Source organism: Typopeltis vanoorti, chromosome 7 (assembly GCF_054136105.1).
Source record: "Typopeltis vanoorti isolate ZY-2024b chromosome 7, IOZ_Tvanoo_1.0, whole genome shotgun sequence".
NCBI classification, from domain to species: domain Eukaryota; kingdom Metazoa; phylum Arthropoda; class Arachnida; order Uropygi; family Thelyphonidae; genus Typopeltis; species Typopeltis vanoorti.
Window position 1 is genome coordinate 19,116,041 of NC_143555.1, and position 23,782 is coordinate 19,139,822.

The 23,782-nt window shown below is 37.3% G+C and overlaps 1 protein-coding gene across 1 annotated transcript in view; it reads left to right on the forward strand.

Annotated features, from left to right (window-relative positions):
* Positions 1-23,782, forward strand: part of LOC150104523 (lachesin-like) — a 309,995-nt gene that overhangs the window by 216,292 nt on the left and 69,921 nt on the right. The window contains exons 4-5 of the mRNA XM_090395715.1: positions 18,035-18,242; positions 21,787-21,957. Of these exons, the coding sequence (XP_090251841.1) occupies positions 18,035-18,242; positions 21,787-21,957 (379 nt within the window). The remainder of the gene's footprint in view (positions 1-18,034; positions 18,243-21,786; positions 21,958-23,782) is intronic.

Consider the following 23,782-nt stretch of genomic DNA (forward strand, 5'->3'; position numbering starts at 1 on the left):
ATATCCTGGATATAGCCATCCTGCAAGACATTAAACTACAGTACAGCCTTATATCACTAAATGAGCTGTCGTCGGATTACAACCCAATTCTACTGCAATTGGGAGAACAAGAATGCCTGTCTCCTCCTCCTCATTCAGGCATATCTGGGAGAGATTGTCTAAAGCACTTAGGGATCAAATTGGACCCGTTCCTCACATATGCACACCAGTAGATGCGGAATCTTCAGTGACTAGCCTCACCCAACAGATTAAGTCCGCTACAATGGTTGCAGCCTTCCAGAAACCTGTTCCCAAGCCTGATCGTTTGCCTGAGGACATTATGGACCTGATCAGAGAGAATAACAGAGGTAGGAAGAGATTTCATAACACTAGAGCGCCTCAGGACAAGACAGTGCTTAACAGATTGCATCGAGCAGTAAGAGATGCACTTAAAACACATAGAGGCTAATGTTTTAACCCAAACTTGGTTTCTATCTCACCTATTGATCACTCTATCTGGAGACTACTGAGAAACATCAAAAGTAAAAACAGATCCCTCCCCGCTATAATCTCAAACCAGGACCCAGTCCACACAGATGCAGATAAGCAGAAGCCATACTTAAAAAATCTTGAGGATCAGTGCAAACCGTCTTATAACAACTTAGATTTCAATCTGTACAAAATCGCCAGACAGGTCAGGCATGCACTAAACCTCCCAGATACCAGTGCTGACCATATTGCACCCACATCACCTGTTGAATTATATGATATTATTAAAAAACTTACGAACAATATAGCTCCTGGACCAGACAGCATCTCAAACAGGGTGATCAAGTTGCTGCCTCGAAAAGCTATAGTCCACCTGACCAGTATAATAAATGCAATCTTAAGACTTCACTGTTTTCCTTCCACCTGGAAACTGACTGATGTGATTCCTATACATAAGCCAGGTAAAGACCCATACTTACCGCAGAATTATCGTCCAATCAGTCTCATCTCCAATCTGGGTAAGGTTGCAGAGAAGGTCATCCTCTCACGACTCCAAACCTCAGTAAATGACCTAAACATCCTCCCTAAAGAACAGTTTGGTTTTCTACGACACCATAGTACTACCCAGCAAATCCACAGAATTGTCGAATACATCACCACCATCCACAACTGGCGCCAGTGCACAGGACCTGTTTTTCTAGACCTACCCAAAGCATTTGACAAAATCTGGCATTTTGGACTCCTGCACAAACTTATCTATCTCAGCCGTACCTCACTAAAAATGGTTCATCTAATCCATTCATATCTTCAGAATAGATCAATGCAAGTTAAAATCAACGGTTCTACATCGTCCCAGCGCCATATCTTTGCTGGAGTGCAGCAGGGATCTCTACTGGCTCCATTGCTGTTTTCTGTATACATGTCAGACATCCCACACAATCCGATGACTTCCATTTTGGCCCTGTATGCTGACGATACCAGATCTCTCAGACCCCATTTCGTTACCAGAAAGCTTCAAGAAAACCTTCTAAAGCTGGAGGGTTGGTTCTCCAAGTGGAGATTGGAAGTCAACCCCCTGAAAAGCTCAGCCGTTCTATTCTCAGAAAGGCCAATGTCTCCTGCAGGAGATGTGTTACTATTCAATAGTAAAATTCCCTGGCAGACAGAAACAAATTACCTGGGTGTGATTCTCGACAAAAAGCTATCTTTCAACCAACACATCAAGTCTGCGTGCGCAAAAGCTTCTAAAGCCATAGCTCAGATCTATCCGCTAATTAATAGAAATATCAAGCTCAGCAATAGAATGAAATTGCAACTATACCAGATGACGATTCGTCCTATAGTCACCTATGCCTCTCCGGCCTGGAGCCACACCTCTAATGCTAACATTATCAAGATACAACAAGTGCTTGAAAATGATTCTGAACGCCCCGTGGTATGTTAGAAACAACCAACTCCACAAAGACACAAATATTCCCTATATTCTCTCTTTTCTACAATCCTTAGCATCCAAGTTTTTCCTAAAGACGTCCATACACCCCAATGATTTGGTTCAGCAAGCTGCAGCATACGAGGCAACGGACATATTCAAATATAGAAGACCAAAAGCTATATTAGCCTCCTATAACGGTAACGATGCATAATCTCCATGCCCATTCAAGGTGAGCAAACTGCTCGTAAATTTTACCCTCTCTGTAACCACAACAGATAGCGGGGAATATGAAAAGCATTTTGCTTCACCCGTAAAGACATAAATGTCAAATGTCTACCTTATTTAAAATTTAAAATTCGAGTAATGTGTTAGAATCAAAATTTATTATTAAACAAACGCACAAATGCATGCCAGATTAAATAGCTGCCCCAGGCAAAATATCATATTCTCTTTCATAAAGGTTACTTCTAGCATCTGAATCTCATTAATACTCTGGAATTACTTTCCACTTTATTAATTAATCATCATATTTCAACTTCGTTGAACGTACTTTTGATATTTTTCCTTTTGTACTGCAGATGTAATTAGAACTGTTTGCTTGAACGGTATTGCAAACTTCGGTTCTGTGTCCTGATTAAGATCTCTTTTATATACACCAAAACATATCAAATTACATAAAGTGAAGGTTCTCATTAAACCTGTAAAACTCGGGTAAGATAATAAATGAAGAAATCTATAAATATTTCGGAGGTTTTATGGCATCCATTTATTTTGTTTTCGCTATCAACAAGTTTGATTTAGTAAGAGCCACATGAAGATCGCAAATAATTGAACGGAAAGGTAGAAGAGAGAGAAAGAGATAACATAATCACTGAGCAATTGTTCTAACTTGCAACTAGTTCATTTTGAAACTTGCTTTACTACGATTTACCGTTGAAATAATAAATGTTCAGAATAGAAGTCATTCATATATATAGCTTTATCTTTCACATTTCTTTAAACATTTCTGTATCTTATTTCATATAACATTTACAGGTTTTTCCTTTTCAGTCGTTTCCGACGGTTGTAGGAATTGCCAACAAAGTATTCCTGGCGAACGTTTTACAGGATAGTTCACATTGCTCTCCCCCCAATTTTATCCGGGCTTGGTACCGGCTGGGACGTATTCATTACTGTAATCTATGTGTGTTCACTGGATCGGTTTGCCTGTTCTAGGGAACGAAAAAAACGAGTTTCCGGGTGAAAGAAAACCCCACCTCCGTATGAGACCGTGTCTAACTCACCTTTAGTCGAAAGAGACCAGATAAAGGTTCCTTACGTCACTGACGGGAATCGAACCCAGGTCTTTCCGACCAAAGGGTTTCGTCTATACTGATTGAGCTACGGAGGCTCTATGTAACATTTAATCGGCCTAAATTGAAATTTTGGCCTTTGTTCTCTTCTTAGATACTAAAGCATCTAAGATGCTCAATCAGCAGAACGTGTTTGTTTTCATATGAATTCCACTGAGCCAGGCTGTTAGCCTTTGGTACATTAGTATTAATATTAATGCCCTCGGCGGGATAACGATTAATTCATCTGCAACTTTTTCAAATCACTTCATTATGCTAAGACTTCTTTCTGAAGTCTTTGGTGAACTGTTTTACTTTTGATCCGGCTCTTAGATCCATCAATTAAAACCGGTTTGGAAACTGTCCTATATATAGCTAGTTTAGTGTTTTTCGATTAATGTCTCTGTTACTCTGTATATATTCTGTTGTCTGTTTACATATTTAGTTTGCCATCTTTACTAAAAGTGTGTCTTTTTAACTTATTCTATAGTTTCAAGATGCGGCTGATGTTTACAATTACTGATTTTCATACCAAATTAGTTACAGCAATTCTCAGTTTAGTTAGGAGAACTCTTCAGACTTGTACTGGATTTAAGAGTATAACATCATCTGCATAAATGAAAGAGCTGAGATTAACGTATCCAATTGTGATATCAGAATTAAACCTAGTTTCCTTTATAGCGTGATCTATATACAGTAGATGATGAATAACAGTGGAGAGTGTGTGCACCTCTGTCTTCTGCCTAATTTTATATCAAACCCATCTCCCCGTATTGACTCCGTCAACTGACTTAAAATTTTAACCTTTCTGTGCCTTTAATAAGAACTGGCAGGATATAATTAATATTATTTTTCAATCACTTCTAAGTCCTTATATTTTTATAATTTCTTAACAGTTTGTCTTATTAAACGTTTTTATCTAACTATTAACTAATAATATTACTGGTAGCCTGAATCTAGCTTGCGTCTGCGACAAATTTGCCTTTGGCTATGTTTCTCAGGGACCGTATAAATGTTTCTTGGAATAATACTCAGGGAAATTCCAATAATTCCTCTTCTCACTCACTTGTGATTTACTTTTGACAAGTTCCCTGAGTTATATGGTATGTAAAATATTCCTACCTTCATAATTAAACACTTTAGGTGTAATACGATAGCAGCTTACTGTCCGCATTTATATGTTAATGTTTTTTCCCCATTTTCGCTATTCAAATAGACCCACTGTTGCATTCTTCGTCTAATATATGTGAGGATAAACATTTGAGCGTCACTTAATAGGCTTTATACTTCGTTCTCATTTGAGCTCTCCAAACGAAGCTGTGGACAGTAGTTAAGTGAATCTCTGTATATAAAACCAGTATTCTATTCATTAATATATCATTTGCGAATAATAAGCAGTGATATTCGAGCCATCTCTAATCTAATTCAAATATATCTACGATCTAAATATTTTTTAGTAGTTTGTGAATGGTAATTGTTTTACCCAAAGAAAATTAGGTATTATGTAACACTAAGGAACCGAGTTTTAATCTTTTTTTTTTCTCTTATAGAAGAGAAGGCTCCCTTTTAAGAAGGAGTTGTTTCCAGTGAAATGATTGTACTTTAGAAGGTCCTTTCGCCATTTTGTTAATCACTCATGTAATGAATAGTAATTGATTATAGTTGAATTTAGCAGGGAACTTTCCTTGAAATTCGGCATCCGCATACGACTGACTTTATTAATCAATTTAATCTTTCATAATATATTATATAAGGCTTTGTTAGCTATATATTACATTTATTAATTACACTTTGCCTTCTTGTTTGGGGTAGTTGTTATTCTTCTTCCATAATGTAATGCCCGTATTGGATTACATCAATTATTGTTAACACTAGTTACAGGAACAAATGTATTAAACTTAGTCGCAAAGATTGACTGATTCCAGCCTTCTTTCATTAAATCAAAAGTGTAACGCTTGCGAATATCCAAGCAATTAAAATCGCAAACCATTATACAGTAAGACCTGAGAAATCTTAGCGAATTCTCGGGTCTACGAAGATCCCAAATCAATAAGTCGATAATTATTCCGTAGTAAATTCAACAAGCAGACCTGCAACTCTAACTACTGCATTATGAGCTATCGCTATCAACATAGACGCTTTGGCATGGAAAAATCGATCTCAGACACGCACGAGCTAATGAAAAATCGAATTCCTGCAGGTGGGACACTGGCAACTAATTTTCTAGTTGGAGAACGTGAAAAAATGCCACTACTTTTCTGTTGGCCTATAACAAAATCAATTCTCTGTAACAAGGTGGAGGAAGCAGAAAAAAAAGTAAAAATCGCTAACAATCTTAGATACCTTGATATCAACGAATACTTCGGAAAATGAGAAGCATTTCATTAAAATTTAAACCAATAGATTACGAAGCATTTTCTCAAGGGCTTGCAACTCATTACTTGAAAGGAGCGAGGCTGTAATGCTATGTGCAATAAACAGACCTCGCGTGAACCCAATAAATAAGGACCATAGCAAACGCTTTTTGGTTATTGAAGGATATTTTTAAGAAACCGTAATAAGTAAAGTTACTGCCGATAATAAAGAGGATATCCGCACTCAGATGCTCACGAATCGGCAAGATAAAAGAACTGCAACGTACAACTCTCTCCGTCTAACTAAGTTAATTTAAATGCCATTCAATTTATCATCTGCAACAAATCAATCGAAGTTTGCAGGAAAAAAAGTGCTAAAGGTTCCTTTTCTAAAGCCACTTATCTGACTTTTACTTTTTTCTCGAAGGTCAATGGAAATGGTCCTCCTTGCACATACAGAGAAGGTTATGATCGGTCTGTCCTTAAAATGCTGATTTCCCATTAACATTAAAATGTACAAACTCATTATAGAAATATTCCCATTGCGCCTTTTTGAAGAAGTAAAGCGTTTCCATTTGCCTGGACATTCTGAAACTTATTCAAATTAAATGGATATTAAATCCAACATTATTTCTTATCTTAGCCAAATAAGAAACTCAAAGATAGAAAATCTAAGAGTTTCATGCCGAATATAGAAAACTATAAAAGTTCGGCGAGTCTATGCATAAGCCAACACCTGGTACACGCTGGGGCAACTCGTAGTAAAGGTGGAGTAAGCTCCGATCACTGTCCTTAGTATTTTCCCATAATGTAAAACACAACTCCTAGGAGATGTATGTTGCTATACATTATGGGGGAAAGGTACTACACTACCCAGACCTGTTTCGACCTTTTTTGAGGTCTCATCAGTGAGTAGGTAGACACAGATGTAAAATACCGACGTTGCAGTAGTGCAGAGCTTATTTCTTTACTGTACGAGTCGCCATTCTGAAACTGTTTTTTTTTTTTTTTATTTTGTTGAATCAAAAAGTTGCATCGTGAATGTTTAATGTCTTTTCTTTTAGAATGTTAAGGGATTATTATTCCAAGTATGATAACATCTACAGTTGGGAGGCTCAATGGGTTCGTGGTTGTTCAACTTAAAGAAAGGAAAAAAATAGTTTCTCGAATGCGATATGCCACTAAGAACTGGATGTTCAATTTATTAGAACGAAAACAAACCTTCTTGTTGAGAGAGAGTTCAATGTTGGCCAGTTCTTGCTGAGAAGAGCAAGAGCTCGAAATTGCGAAAGTTGGACGAAGATCTCTGCTTTTCGAAAAATATCATCGGTTTGATTTTCATAGCATCGAAATTACCAAATTGTTTTAAAACCGAATAAGAAACTCAAAGAATGGAATCAGAGAGTTTCATGCCGAATATAGTTAACTATAAAAATATCGGCGATTACTAGCCTGAGCTAATGCAAGTAGTCCTAGTACGTAGTACAATACCGGGCAACTCGTTGCAAAGGTGGGTAAAGTTCCGCTCGCTATTCTTGGTATATTCCATAATGTAAAAACACATTTCCTAGGAAATGTATGCTGTTATTACGACCACTACCCAGACCGGTTTCAGCCTTATGAATAAGTAAAGCCGTCTCTAAAAATTCGGACGATCCCTAGGCCACTCAATCGTGGGCGAAAGACCGTTCATCTCAGCGTTGGCTCCACTCAGTGATGGCCTTCCACCCGCACGCCACCACCGAGCAGAACCGCTCAAATTCCGAAGAAAAGCATTCACCGACAAAGCCCCTCAGCGGGCCGTGCCGGAGAACACTTTCCCAGGAGACTCAAATTGCTCCATTAAGGCAAAAACCTTATTGGAGCGAACTCATAATAGCCCCCACCGGTTTCAGCCTTTTTTTGAGACTTCATCAGTGAGTAGCTAGACCAAATTAATACCAAAGGGTATAGCCAAAAGAAATTATATACTCTGCTATACGAGTTGTCCAAAAGGGGCACTCATTAAGTTACTTAAATATAAAAAGCCAACAGGCTTCATTTCGGCGATATAAACACTATTTAAATTAAGAGGATATTAGATCCCACATTGTTTTATAAGTTCTTTTCGCTATACCCTTTGGTATTAATTTGGTCTAGCTACTCACTGATGAAGCCTCAAAAAAGGCTGAAACCGGTCTGGGTAGTGACCTCCCACCATAATGTAATAACAGCATACATTTCCTAGGAAATGTGTTTTTACATTATGGAAAATACCAAGTATAGCGAGCAGAACTTTACCCACCTTTGCAACGAGTTGCCCGGTATTACTTGCATTAACTCACGCTAGTAATCGCCGATATTTTTATAGTTTACTATATTCGGCATGAAACTCTCTGATTCCAATCTTTGAGTTTCTTATTCGGTTTTAAAACAATGTGGGATCTAATATCCCCTTAATTTAAATAGTGTTTATATCGCCGAAATGAAGCCTGTTGGCTCTTTATATTTTAGAAATTACCAAAGTTATTGGGCATTCTCTAAAAGTTCATTTTTGGATTTAGGAGGAGAAGGTAGAAAATTTTGCGATGCAAGTAAATCACAATCTTCTTCTTTCACTACGCGTTATTCCTGCTTCCTATGCAGGATCCGCGTGTTACTTAGATGCGACTACTTGTTAGTACCACTCCCAACCGACCTGTCGCCTAGTCTGCTGCTGGAGAGGATATATTTTGGCTGTAGAAGCGTATGTTCACGGGGCCTGTTTGCGGGAAAAACCCTACTGCCCGCGCCCAAGACCGGCTAACTTGGCTATGCCTGAGGAAGATCCTCACGTCTTCGACGGGAATCGAAACCTGGGACACTCCTTCCCCAGGCATATGGTTGCGAAGCGCAAATGCCACTAGACTAGCCGCGCTGACATGCAAGAAACTCACAATACGAATCGCATTTCAACGCTATTGAAAGAAAAATAAATATGGTTCTACTCATGGCAAGCACAAACACGTACATCATTTGTCCTTTAACTCTATTGGCATTTAATGAGCAATCATACATTTATAAGTGGGGAACTAAGCTTGGAAAATTCTTAATTGGTCTAAAGGGAATACTGTCAGCGCGTGAGATGAAATATCTTATTTTTGCGACCATTCTTCCTGTAGACATGTAATGAGGTCCTGGAGTGTTGTAGGGTGGACGTCCCTTGACTTCACAAGACACTCCAGTTCATCCCACAGATGTTCAGTAGGGTTGAGATCAGGGCTCTGTGGAAGCCATTCAAGTGTGGTGACGTTTATGTCCACAAACCAGGTAGTTACAGAAGCAGCGGCCTTATGTCTTGCTGAAAGAGACAATGGCCAGTTCCGTTGAAACCCCACAAAGCATTGCATTGTCCAGAATGTTCAGATACCTCTCGGAGTTCAGTGTTCGAACCACAAACAGAGGTCCGGCGCTAAACCAGGAGAAAACAGGACCATACCATCACACCTCTGAGTTTCATAGTTGTCGTTAGACACTCTGGTAAGAGACGCTCACCGGGCATCTGCTACACCGACAAACATCCATCTGTTCGGTAGTGGGTATAGTGTGATTCGTCGCTCCATAACACAGCTCTCCAAGCTTCCATGTCCTATAATACACTCCTTTTGCACCATTGAAGACAACGCATCATGTTGGTTCTGTTAATGTGGGACTTGCATATTGCTGTCCTACCATGGAAACCCATGTTGTGAGTCTGGATGATGCATGTTTTTGTACAGATTCATGTTACAGTCGATGCCCGGAACTTTGCATTCTACCTATCGGCCGATGAATGTCTACTTTTACATATTATCCTTCATACCAGCCTGCGGTCACGTTCGTTGAGTGTGGTGGATCATCCACTGCCGGTAGCTCTTGCAATGGACTCCCTCCGCTTCCATCTCAAAATGATGTCACTGACTGTTGACCTGGGATGGCCCAATTTGTCAGCAATTATTGCCGAACAGATTGGCCTGCAACATGGCATCCTATCACGATGGCTCTTTCAAACTCCGCCAGTCCCCTCCCCCCTTCTCGCAGCCATTTCACCCGGACACAGTTGCACTGACTTGGAGGCATCGTATTCCTCCAATCTTTTACCGTCTACAAGCACGTGATTCGTTACGTAGCACGATGCACCTTACCGTTGAAGGTATCCGGTGCTTCTTTCAAAACAGTGTACTTTATTAACGTTTCAAGAGCAAGTTGATGTTAATATGAACAAACTGGGAAAGTACAAAGTAACTCAGATTATAAATTATTATATAATTAGTGACAAATTATAAATATATTTAATTCCATGGCAGTTTTAGTAGCGCTATAAAGAATTAAAAGAATTAAAATTATAATAAAGAAGGAAAAAAAATGGATGTGAGAAATTACTTTTAAGAGTTAATGAAGGCGCTGATGGACAATTAAAAGAGCGAATGCAATGAGTAATTTGCGATTTCTGTCTGGATAGAAATCTTACGTGAACGAAAATGAATTCTTAATATGATGCAAATTAATATTTGATCCATTATAGAACTCGTATGGATAGAAATATTAAGAAGCAGCTAAATATTCTGTCTTCAGGGAAGGTGTTGTAGTTAGTGTAAAATCGGAAAAATATCCAAGCTTAATTAAATCACGTGCATCGATTATTAATGAGTCGTTGAAACTAAGCATCCCGCCTGTTAATTGGGGAATTTTGTGCGCTAGTCCCCGTGCACGAAGGAGAGACGGATAATTTGATAGAGAATTACGAACTGATTATCCTTTTAAGTGCGGCTATCGGAAAAAGATAACTAGAATTGGAATTTCGCGATCCTTCAAGATAGGAAGGAGAGTTTACTTACAGAGATATACACGATTGATTTTCTTGACGACAAGAACGAACTTTCAGAGTATTTTTGCATTAACGGGAGATAAACCGATGTTTTGTCCATTTTACAACGAACTGTTAAAATGGCAATATCTTGACGGTATGTATAGAAGCACCCATTTCCCCATCTGAGAATGCACACGTGCTTCTTTTCATCTGAATAGTCGGAATTATATTTTGACTTCACTGAATTTTGACAGAAACGACTTCAAATATAGAAAAATATTTTGCACTGACTAATGTTACGATGCCATTACGAAACTTAAGTTTCTTTATTTGGCTTCAAGAATTTATAATACAGGGTTGCCATAAATTAACTTTCCCTCTTTGGAGGTTGCTGTAGCTAAAGCTAATACACGGAATGAGACCACATTTTATACTGAGACTTTCGAAGTCATAGGGAGATGAATTCCGCGAAAAAAAAAAAAAAAAAAAAGATTTAGTACCAAAAGTCGCTGATAGGGGAAATTTTGGCGCTGGCGAAGCCGAAAACAAGCGGATAATTACATTAAAGGCAGATAAAATGGAATAATAATATTTCGACGGTTTAAGCGACAGTCGCGTCACTCATTCCAGCTTATACGGATAGAAGTGAAGCATTTTCCTTAAGATTTTCCAACTGTACCATAAGCCATATCAAGTTTGCGAGCTATGGCACGAGCGCTTGGACCAGTACTGGTCCCTGTGTCGTCGAACACCGCATTAGCAACGTCTGTTACTGTCTCTTCTTGCGCTGCTTTCCGTCCTCTGCCAGGTCTAACTCCTAGTAATCCAGTTTCTTCAAACTTCTTAATCATAGCTCTCAGTGCTACAGAGGACATAGGACCTGTACGCAGGTTATGAAGTCTTCAAAATTCCCGAAGGGCCACTACGGCAATGCCTCAGCGTGCTTTACTTATCAAGTAAAGCACGCTGAGGCAAGGTAGGACGCATATTCGTCAGTCATTCGAATAACTGCCTGAACGTTCCCAATCCCTTTTTAAGTGGAATTGGTGGCGCTGCTGTCACGTACGCACAGTAAAATTTGCATAATATTTTTTACCTGCGTTTACTACAAATATTTGGCCGCTTTCGACTTCGCCAGCGCCAAAATTTCACCTGTCGGCGACTTTTGGTACTAAATCTTTTTTTTTCGCGGAATTCATCTCCCCATGCCTTCGAAAGTCTCAAATGTGGTCTCTTTCCGTGTATTAGTTTTACCTACAGATACCTCCAAAGAGGGATAATTAATTTATGCCCACCCTGTATTTTGCATTGACTAATGTTTCGATGCCATTACGAAACTTAAGTTTCTTTATTTGGCTTCAAGAATTTATAATATTTACGCAATGCAAACTGTCCATCATTGGACCTAACAAGCTTTTTTCATAAGATCAACTACCACAACCGCGATTTGCTATTTCCTCTTCTTCACGTACTTGTACCTCGTTCGCTCTATTACTTATTTTTGAAGAAAATCCCATTTTTTGTAAAGCCACATTATTGAATCTCATCTCTACTTAAAATTCCACATCCTTGAAATTCACTAACGATTGGAAATGCTTTTAGAAACATCTGTTGAGCCACCAAGCATTTCGGGGGAAGTGTTTTTTTTACTTACCCGATGGGAAATTTCTGATAGGTTTCATGACAGCTGTGAGGCAAATTTATTTAGAAATACTTTTTTATACGAATATCAAGTGTAAATTCATCCATTAAGCAGAAGATTGAATAATTTTTATCGCAGCATGATTTAATATTCCAGCTAAATCTTTCTTAACACTCCTATAACAAGGGAATATTTTAAGTCAAAATTCTTTTAAGTTTTTTTATTATTAATTTGTGTTTACAAAAAATAAGGTAAAAATCAGGCTACTGTTAGACAATCTTGTGCTGCTTTATCATAATTCTATCGGGAATTTTGCTGTATTCATTCAATTATATTAGTATGCTGGGAAAATATTAGTATGTGTTGGGAAAAGCTTTGTAGATCCGTAAACTTTCATGTGATTAATTTATTTTTGATCAACTCATTACTGCAAAAATGACTTTTGTAATTACTTTTAAAACTCATTTTGTTAGCTAAGTTAATATCTTCAGAAAGAGAATTAATCCTGACTTGTAAAATTATTTGAGGAAAAAATAATCATATTAGCTGAAAATATTGAACTATTTAATGTGTTTTCAATATGGTAAATATCAGAGTTTAAAAAAAGATAAATTAAAAGAAATGAGGAAAAAAATTAACTGAATTTATTTTACGGTGGGGCGTGTTGAGAAGTTAAAAAGAATGTTTTCTCATTTATTGTTCTATTACAGTAGAATAACATAATTTTGTAACTTTTAAGCATCAGATGGATTCTTTGTTCCATTCTTACATCAATCATTCTTCCGAATAGGGTGGTGATGGTGTGAAAATGTTACCTTTCGGCTTCGCTAGAGAGTCTATTCAGTCGTTTCCGACCGTAGATGACTTTGGCATTGCCCACAAAGTATTCCTGGTGGGCATCTTTATTGTTAAGAACTCGAGCTTCCTGTGAATTCAAGACACGTGTGCATAAAATACACGTCTCTTTATTATTCTCATCCCTCTGATAATTCCCATACTTGTTTTAAGTTTTTTACAAATTTATCCAAGCAATGGTGAACTACCCTGTAAAACTTTTTACAGGGTAATTCATCATTGCTTTCCCTAACCCCGCAATTTTATCCGGACTCGGGACCTGCATATGGCTGGGCGTATTCATGACTGTAATCCATGTGTGTTCACAGGGCCGGTTTGCCTGTTCTGGGGGACGAAGAATCCGTGTTTCGGGGTTAAAAAAAAAACCCTTCCTCAGTATGAGACCGGCTAACTCACCTTTAGTCGAAAGAGACCAGATAAATACCAGATTCGACTCCCACGTCACTGATGGGAGTCGAACCCTGGTCTTTCCGATCAAAGGGTTTCTAGGTCTGTACTGATTGAGCTATGGAGGCTCATTAAGCTCCTATAAAAGAGAAATGTTTGCTAAAAACAAACTAGGAGACCAGTTTGCGATAATTTAGGATGTTGCAAGCAGACCCCTCAGTGAATTAATAAAAAACTACAAGCAGATTTTATTTCTTAAATTTCTCTGATTCGATCTCCGTGCACTTTCCTTGCCATCAATTGTTACAGTAAACAAAAACGCACCTTTAAAAGGAAAACTGTGCGTTTGTTCTAAATGAAATCAAAGTATGCTAATAAACGGCCCTAAAAGTGGTAGACACAAAATGCTCACGTGTACACCAGAAGTAAACACATTTTTGAAACATTCCCGAGAGGAAATAAACCTTTAACAACAACAAACTGCAGTAAGTAATTTTTCATGTATTGCATGCTATACTAATTGATGCACTATTCTCTCTCTCTCTTTCAAGATTGCTTGCATTTTAAGTGACACGCATATCCGCTGCTGGTTCATTAAGTATTCGTTTTTTTTTTTTTTTAATTTTTAAAAAAGGTCCTGAGAGCCATAACGCGTCCAGTAGAAAACAGAATCTAAGCCTACTTAGAGTGTTCTGCTGTCCCTCATTAAATGGGGAAACCGTGATGATCGTTTATTCCCTCGCATGTTTTCTACTGTCCAAGTTCGTTATTGCTTAGCTCCATCAAATAGAAAATCAACAGGTCAATATTGGGGAGTATTAATATGGTCAACTCGCAAGTCGAATACAGAGTAATAATGATCATGATCCACTACAGGCCAAGGCCTTCCAATTTTAGACATGTCGCAGTGCATTACTCTTCGTTATTTATTATAGGATTGCTATTTTCTAACTCTAAGGCTATCATAAACTGAATATATCCATTTTCCCATGTAATTATCGCCATACTTAATGGTTCCTATATACAAGGAATACTTATTAACGAGAACCAAGCATTACAATGTGTAAAAAAACCTAAAACAAGTATGGGAACGATCAGAGAGATGAGAATAATAAAGAAACGCGTGTTTTATGCACACGTGTCTTGAATTCACAGGAAGCTCGAGTTCTTAACAATAAAGATGCCGAGCATATAACCGTACAGGCTTGAAAATGGAAACTAAATTCACAGGCAGGTATTACTTGCCTAGTGATGTAGCTTTTCATAGCCTGCTTATTTGTAAGCAGGATTAATGTCGTAGCTTATTTGTAAGCTTCAGTATTATTCGTTTCGTCAAGGGTTATCTTTAAGATTCATTCGTTAACGAAACATAATGCTTATTTATTAAACTACTGAGACGTTCTTCTTTTCTTCGTAAACAAAACATCATCGTACTTGTGTTTGCATCATGTGTTTGCAATGTTAGAGGCGAAAAAAAAAATAACATTTATGTTGGATCACTATGTTAGAACATGTCTCAACTTTACAAGCTATTTTGTAGTTTTGCTGATAATGTTGAGAAAATCTTGTCTTTGAGTCCTATAAATATTGATTAATTAGTGAATCGGAGATATCTAATTAAGTGTTAAAGTAATCAGTTAGGCATACTTGTCTGTAGGAAGGAATTTCAGTTTAAAAAGTAGAATTTGGACGAAAACTATACCCGGATATAAGAGTTACTGCTGGTCATAGTACTACTATTTTACTCTTATAAATCGATAAGGTTTCTGAGGATATATTAAAGTTGCACACTAAAGATTTTGATTACGGGTTGCTGGAATGCAGGTACTCACAATACATCGCCCCGTTTCCTGTCTTATAACAAAACGGTGTACAGGTTAAAGGTCAGCCGTATGTCAGTTTTATTTTTCGGTGAATCAGAAAATGAATTTATACGGAATGAACATGGCGTACGTGAAATAGCAACAAGCAAATACCATTTTTCCGATTTATTTGAGCAGCTATAAACTAAATGGCCCCTTTCGAATTTTACGCTTCAACCTGTTCGACTTTAATTGTAATTCGGAGACTTGAAACCTCCCATTCACGAAGTTCGGAAGCAGCAGGCAAACATAAAGCGAATCTGACAAAGTGACGCAAGATGATTTAGGAACATCAAAAAATAAAAAAGATTGTAGAAAGCCAATTTTTTCCTTACGTAAACCCACCAGCGTACAAAGATGCTATATTAATGACTGGAGGATCGGCAATATCGATTTTAAGACGTTGAGATGTACTGTAGTTACTATCCAATAATTATTACCAATTAAATATTTGGTTTAATCCTTTATCCAAGTGTAAGCAAACAAAGTTTGCGCCTGAAATATTTTCAGGACTGTGGCAAAGGTGGTATAATTTCTCGTCACTTGCCTTAGTATCCCATAATGCAAAGCACATCTCCTTGCGGACATGTATAATGCTATGCATTAAAGGAAGGGTCACTACCCAGATTGGTTTCGACCTTTATTAAGGTCTCATCAGTGGGAGCCAGGCCCAGAGGTGGTGATATTAAGGTGGAAGTAACGGAGAAGTCATATTTCCATATGCCAGTTGCCAAAAGGTGTCAAACCAAATATTTAATTGGTAGCATAGCCAAGTGAAAAAACTTCCATCAGCTTATCTCTAAATCCAGAGAATTTTAATAAAAAGGGGAGACACCTTTTGGCAACTCGTATAGGTAAATATGACTTCTCCATTACTTCCACCTCAGTATCACCACTGATGAGACCTCAATAAAGGTCGAAACCGGTCTGGGCTGTGACCCTTCCCTTAATGCATGGCATTATACATGTCCACAAGGAGATGTGCTTTGCATTATGGGATACTAAGGCAAGTGACGAGAAATTATACCACCTTTGCCACAGTCCTGAAAATACTTCAGGCGCAAACTTTTTGCTTACACTTGGATAAAGGATTAAACCAAATATTTAATTGGTAGCATAGCAAAGTGAAACATCTTCCATCATCCAATAATTATAGTTTTGCTGGTATTACAACCTCTGATTTTGATTATTCTATACGAAACCCCAACACTGTATTCCTCTGCAAGTATTTTTTCCAACATTATTTGCGAGTCACTACCTAGACAGGTTTTGACCTTGAAATGGCTTTATGCTGAACACAGCCTGTTGCAGGTTATACCAAGTAAAAATCCACAATATCGCTAGAGACTTAATCCACTCCCAAACTTTATTGTTTGCACCGTTAACTCGGTTTTTATGCAAGAGATGAACCTTTGGATTTCTCAATATTCGGTGATGTTTGTGCCATTTTATAAAAATGGCTTCGATAAATAGACTGAAATTAAATTTTTATTAGAAAAATTCCTTTCATTCCTATTTCACTGACAGCTTGATATCTTTCGACCTTCTTCATACAAACTTCCCATTGGAGTCATTGAAGAATATCTCCAACTTTTGTAGTTTGCAGTTTCTTCCACCTAAAATTTATCACCTTAATAACTCCATGCAGTTTTTTTCCCTATATTGCTGAAATTCCATTTCAAAGAATTCTAATCCAGTAGCCAAAATGACTAGATGGCCCAGTTTTAATCAGATAATGCTTCTCATACTGATCCTTATATCATGTGATATATCAAGGGGAAATAAATAAATAAAACTCCTCGTTTTCTAATTCGTTCCCGAAATTAATATTATTCAGAAAGAGAACTATTTTAATTTTATTTTTTCTAAAGAGCAAATAAAGTCTACAATCAGTTTATACGACATTATTTATTATGTGCATATTCAAACCAGTAGGAATATTCTGCAGCTGCTTTTATACTCTCCTTTAATTAACAAAATGTAAAAATGGTGTAGTAAGGATGTGTGCAAATAATTAGGAAAAAACAAAAGGAAAGTTTTTAAAAAATTTATATTTATTTTTATAATATTTACATACATGCTTTTATAAATGATTTTAAACGTATTTAGTTTATATTAATAGCATTTGTAAATCATCATTTCTTTGACACGATGTTCTTATTTTTTATCTAAGATCAATAATAGCATTTTTGCTGTCTTGAGAATCGAAGGAAAATTTGTAGAATCGTAAACACTCACTCCCCATGCGGAGAGGGCATTTATTTTCAGCCTATTACGTCAATGATATAAAACGTATAACAAACACTTAATTTGCTTTGGATACCTCATATTTGTAACTTACAGTGTTGCACAAATAACGGGAAAAAACTATCAGGAATTGAAATTGACACTTGTGCGACTAACGAATATTCAGAGTTTGAAAACGAAGTCGTAATGTACAATCCCATAAATGTAAAAAAAAAAAAAAAAAAAGAAGTTTTCTGTACTAAACTACAATAGCGCCATCCAGTGGTCGCTCTGGAAATGTTCTGATTGCATCTCGTATTTTTATTCAGCTATTACTTGAAGGGCGTCTGCTGTCTTCGCAGAAGCAATTTGTATATTTCTTTCTCTAATGCCATATTCTTACTTTCAACTCCTCCCTAAAAAACATAAAAATTTCAAACTTTTATCAAGCATATTATATTTCCTATTCCAACAACGTTTCAAGTAGAGCATTGCAATTGATTAAAGCTCGAAGCCCGTACGGAATGGAAGGCATTTAAGATTTATAAGTAATCACGTAATTCCTTAATTATATATCGGGCGTAAGAACCGACATTCTGGGGGATCCTTTAATAGCTGTTTGTTTTTCCCCTTCGTTATTGCTTCGTTGTAACCTGCATTTAATTTCCAGGCAGCCTGGATAAAAGTGGAGACAAAGGCAATCCTCACCATCCATCACCACATAATCACCCGAAACTACAGGATCAGCCTCAGCCACAGCGACAACCGAAATTTCATTCTTCAAATACGCAACGTGCAGGAGTCGGATAAGGGGGGTTACATGTGCCAAATTAACACGGTCCCTATGAAAAGCCAAGTTGGATTTCTAGACGTCTTAGGTAAGTATGGTTACAAGAAATATACCGTTGATTGAAATTGCTGTTTGACTTTTAAAGATAATAAAAAAATAAATAAAAACATTCCTAAAGAATACTGTTAGGAAGACTTGTGTGAATTCCATTGAAGATTTTCGTTATAAAAGCTTGTTGACATAAACTTTATAGCAAGGTCGTGTACACAACCATACATTCCTTGGAGAATTCTGACCACAGATCCGAGAACCTAGTCTGGCAACTTGCTAATTCATGTTAAAGGGAGAAAAAGAAATAAGCTGATATATACGAATTGGTCACCAACATCAAAATCACGTGCTTTATACAAGTGGCGGCTCGTGTCTTGAAATCGTGGGGGTGCTGCAACTTTCGAAATATACATACACACTGTAAGCACAGTGTATACGTGTTTGGATAAAATATCAGAATTATGGTAAAAATTAAAAAAAAAAACATGAAAATATATTGTTTATTATCGATAAAATTATACAGTTTAGTATAATTCAAAATTACTTTAAAATCCATTCCTTTAATCGTAATTAAAACAATGGAATTACAATTTTGGAATTACAATTATTTAAAGAGACGCAGTAAACACGATAAGCACTACGAACATTCTACTACTGGCGCAGACTGCATATAAACAAGTGGAACTGCGCAACGGACAGTGCCGCATCACGCTAATAGCTCGCATCTCATGACGTGCATATGCTTGCACGCGTAGCAATATGAAACTGTGGTAAACACAGTGCGGCTTGGCCCTCCTAAGTGCTACAAGATGGATTTTTATTATTTTTTTATACAAAATAAGAGAATTGTATAGGATTGTTGACGCTAAAATTAAATATTACAAGTAAATATAAATAAATTAATTTATATATCGAGAAAAATTGGTGGTGCTGCAGTTTCGCAGTGCCTACGCATGAGTCGCCCCTGTTTATACGTAAACTTTTCCAACTGTTATACAAGCAAAATAGTTACCACTTTAAAAACTACAATGTTCATAAAAGAATAGTTAATTTTCCGCCGTGTAATAATAAACAACTCATCCCACAAGACGGATTGATTACCCTACTATTGGAATGGATTCCCCTTCTTTTCACATGCGCAGAAGTGTCGAAGGGTCTCGTATCTGTGGGCGTACAGTAAACATTTTATACTGTGCTTAGGAAAACGGATTAGTTGCAGTCACAGAAGAATACAAAGTGAACAAAATTTTATTAAGATATCTATTTATATTAAGAAATATATTTATTAATTGTAAAGTTTTGTGCTAATCGCAACAACTGTCATCTGTATTTCCGTTGGGCTGTTTCCAAATAGTGAAAACAGAAGTAATGACATAGGGGAAAAAAAAGAACCCCCCCAACTCCTACGCAACATAGAAGAGTAAAGGTGCCACGGCATAGGCTTTTAATAAGGTTAGTTTCTTGAAACTACAATTTTTTTTCTTCAACTAAGAAAACAAAAATTAAGTTGAAACACATTGGTTTTCATATGCAGTCCTCTGCACACATTTTATGGATTATAAGAGTAATTTTATTAGGCCACAAAGTGTACGTGTGATGAAGTCACGTCGTAAGAGCGTGCTAGGATTGACTACAAAAAACATATGCTCAAGAAATACGCTGGAGTTATACATTTGTATAAAATATGTAGGAAAGTTAAATATAAAACACCGCCACTTCAAAATGATGTTGGCTGAAACAAGAAGTTTTTATTATTATCGTATGTGTGTTGCATTATCCCATAAAAATTAGTGTGGAATAAATAATCTAATTACTCTACTCACAAAAAGAAAGAAAACAACCACTAAGGAAACCTAAAGTCGGATAAAATATAAAGCGACTTATTTTAAATAATCAGCGATATTTGTTGTTGCTGCTGATGTTATAGTATTGTTGGAATTCAGAACTTTTCTACACAAATGAAACAATACAAATATGTCTGCCAAAGGAACGTTTCAAGTTTTCATGCAATCTTCTGCTTCCGGAGTGCTTGACTAATATTTCATTTACAAGCTGTGACTTATTTTATATATTTTTTTTTTCTTTCTTTTATAATGTCACCTGATGAAGGCTGTTACAAGCCGAAACTAGTCGTGTTTTTATATTAAAACCTTTTTAATTAAAATCTCGGTTCTAGTTATTCAATTCTTTTTAAAAAATATGTATGTTAACCGAGTTAATGATCATTCTTTCATATATATAAATATATATATATATATATATATATGGCGAATAAAGCTTTCTGCCGCTTTCGAATCGAAATAAATAATAGGGATATTCTGTCCCTTATATCTCTATGAAGTCGACAGCATACTAATTTATGTAAGTGGCAGGCGTTGAGGAACTTACGAACTTCGAAAGAGATGTTATCATAGGATGCCATATTATTGGTCCAATTCGACGGTAAAAAATCACACAGTTAGCTGCAGGCAACGCTGTTAACCCGTGGACTTGAAGGTGCAGCCTCGGCCAAGAAACACCAGAAGATACTACAAACGGTCAAATCAGTAGTGGAAGAATATAGAAAGGGGTGTGACGTCTTTCTTCACACAAGGCCAGCAATACATAAGCCAAACACGAATCATGACTACTAAGCTAGAGTACGTTGGTATGAAAATACACGTATCATACATAACTGTCATAGTGCTACGTGCTTCCCCGCATACTCTCCTCATCACATTGGGAAAGGATGTGGTCTAGCATAATTCATCGTTCTATATGAAACGATGGAGGGGGGGGGGAGAATGCTCTATGTCCCAGTGCGTCATCCTAACTCAGTGGTCTGATGGTGAAGCCATTATGGCGTAGAGTTTTTTTTTCTTTTTCTATTACAGAATCAGACTTTTAGTTGTGGTACTTGAAAATTTGAGCCGCGAAGGTTACTCAGCACTTCTGGATAGTGATGGCATTTGCTGCACTGTGACACAAGCGCTTGGACATTGCATTTCGGTTGTAAAGAGAGACTCCCGATCTCAGCTCTTTGGGACGACCTTCTATGTTGATATTGGCCCGATTGGTGCGTCCAACAGCGGTATATATAGTTGGTGGTCAAGTTGAAGGAAGGATGATGGAAATACCTGACTGAAGGTTACGATGATCAGACGAAAAAGTCTTCTTTGTGGATAATATAATGTAATGGTGCTATTTCCATACTTATTGATTTTCTCATATTGTATAATGAGGTATATTTACCCGCATCTGATAATAAAATCATGGCACGCTTTTCACAAGTTACTGAATGTTTTGCTGCATATTTGTCCAATGAAAAATCATTTGGTTTTCGTATATTTTTCAATACAACTTAATAAAAACTGTGTTACAGCGAAAGAAAAAAATTACGATCTAGAAGCTGTGACATGCACGCATTTGTTGCTCAGCAGTCATTAAAAGTGTTACCAATGTCAACCCCACGTGGACAAATGTACGCTACGTTATCAACTCGAAGGCTTACTTGGTTATTTTTTCTTTGATTTTCTATTTCAAATTCTCTCCGTGTACTTAAGAATGAAAAATTAATTCCTTGTCGATTTGTACACTTTCAGTTCCTCCGGATATTGTGGACATTGGGAGCAGCTCCGACGTGACCGTGAGGGAAGGAGCAAACGTGTCTCTTACGTGCAAAGCTATTGGCTACCCTACCCCAAAGATTTCATGGAGGAGAGAAGATAACGAGCCCATCCCTCTAGGAGCGTGGCAAGGAAGAAAATTTCTGGGTTAAGTATTGAATAATAATTTTATTATTTTTTTCTTTATACATTTTCTCAATATGATTCCGATCCTCAAAACCAAACAGTCATTCTCGTAATGTTGGTCAGAAGTCAATAACGAGAGGATATTTGAGAAGTCAACCCTCTGGTGCTAAGACAAACCTGTGATCTGATGTTCGCTTTATCACCACAACCGGAGACCTTTTCAAGCACCCCTTGTAACTGCTTTAACTTCCGTTTTATGAACGATTTTATTTGGCGACAGTCTTAAGTGTATTATAATCAATACTTCAGATTTGAAATTATAGTTTTAATATATTCTCATCGGTGGATATTATTCCAATGCAAAATCAGCAGAATAAGCAGCATCCTTGTAGAAGGCTGGGGAAATTTCCAAGAAGTTCATCCGGCCCTAACTTTTCATACAGCAGATAACTACACCAGTGCTGGAAATGAAGCAAGATTAAAGTAGTTGGAGCTACTTTCACCCTTTCTTCCCAGAAAAGCTAACTTTTCCATTTGTATGTGTGTGTGTGTGTGTGCACGTGTGAGCATACAGGAATGCAAACGTTATAATTATGGCTCATCTGATCTACAGGGTGTTCGGGATAAATTTGACATATTTATAATTAATTATATTTTTCCGTAAGTTACATGTATTAACACACACTTCTCTTCATTTAAAAGTTTGGACCCTTCTTCATTCATATACAAGATGTCAGAAAGGATGGATAGCTGGAACCCACCTGAATCATGGAAGAGAATAACTTGTATCATGATGATTCGTGCCCGCCATCAAAATAAGGATATTACGACTGCTGCCCAATGCTCCCTGAATACAGTAAAAACAATCAGGCATGAACTAGAGACTTGCAATGGTGACTACGAGGATGTAGCAAGAAGAAAGATCCCTAGCAGACGATCTGATTGCGTTCGTACAGCAGAATTCCTCGCAAATCTGCAGGAACAGGTGTTGAAGAACCCTGGCATTGGAATTCGGGCTTTGTTCGTGGAGTTGCTAACTGTAGTCAAGCCCTGGATAACAAGGGTAGCCAATGGTAGGCCGTATGTATGGCAGCAGGATTCGGCCCCTTGCCACACTTCTGGGAAAAGTCAAAAATGGTTGTCTGAAAATTTCTACGACTTCACCAGTCCAAATGTTTGGCCTCCAAACTCCCCAGACCTTAACCCCATGGATTATTTTGTATGGGGCGCAGTTGAAAAAGACACCAATCGCACTTCCAGTAATACAAAAGCCCAGTTAATGGATAAAATTGAAACAGTTTTTGCGGCCCTTCCCAGGGAGACTGTAGCATCAGCTTGTTCGAGGTTCCGAAGCAGAATTGAAGCTGTGATCGATGCTAATGGTGGTTATTTTGAGTAAATCTTGTTGATAGTATTGTAATTAACTCTGCCTGTAATGTTTTTTTGTCAATTCATTAAATTTAATAGATACAAAGAAGATTTTCTTTTTCCTTACGAAACTGTCAAATTTATCCCGAACATCCTGTAATTGTTCAGTTAATTTTCTCTAGTGTATTTTGTTTTTGCTGGAAATTTATAAGCACCCAACATCCTATGCGTGAGATTATTTAATATTCTGTATGACTAGCAATATTTATTAGCTGTTCAGAAGTCTATTGGCTACAAAATGAGATACGCAATATTTTCTACGGACATCCATAATCTTTTCAAGTGCTGTTCAGAAAACCTACGAGTGTATACGTAATTTTAAAGATTACAAATATCTCAGTTAATTCTCAAGATGTACCAACAATTTCAGATGTTAAAGCTACGGGCAGCCAAAATGTGAATGTTATAAGTTGGTATT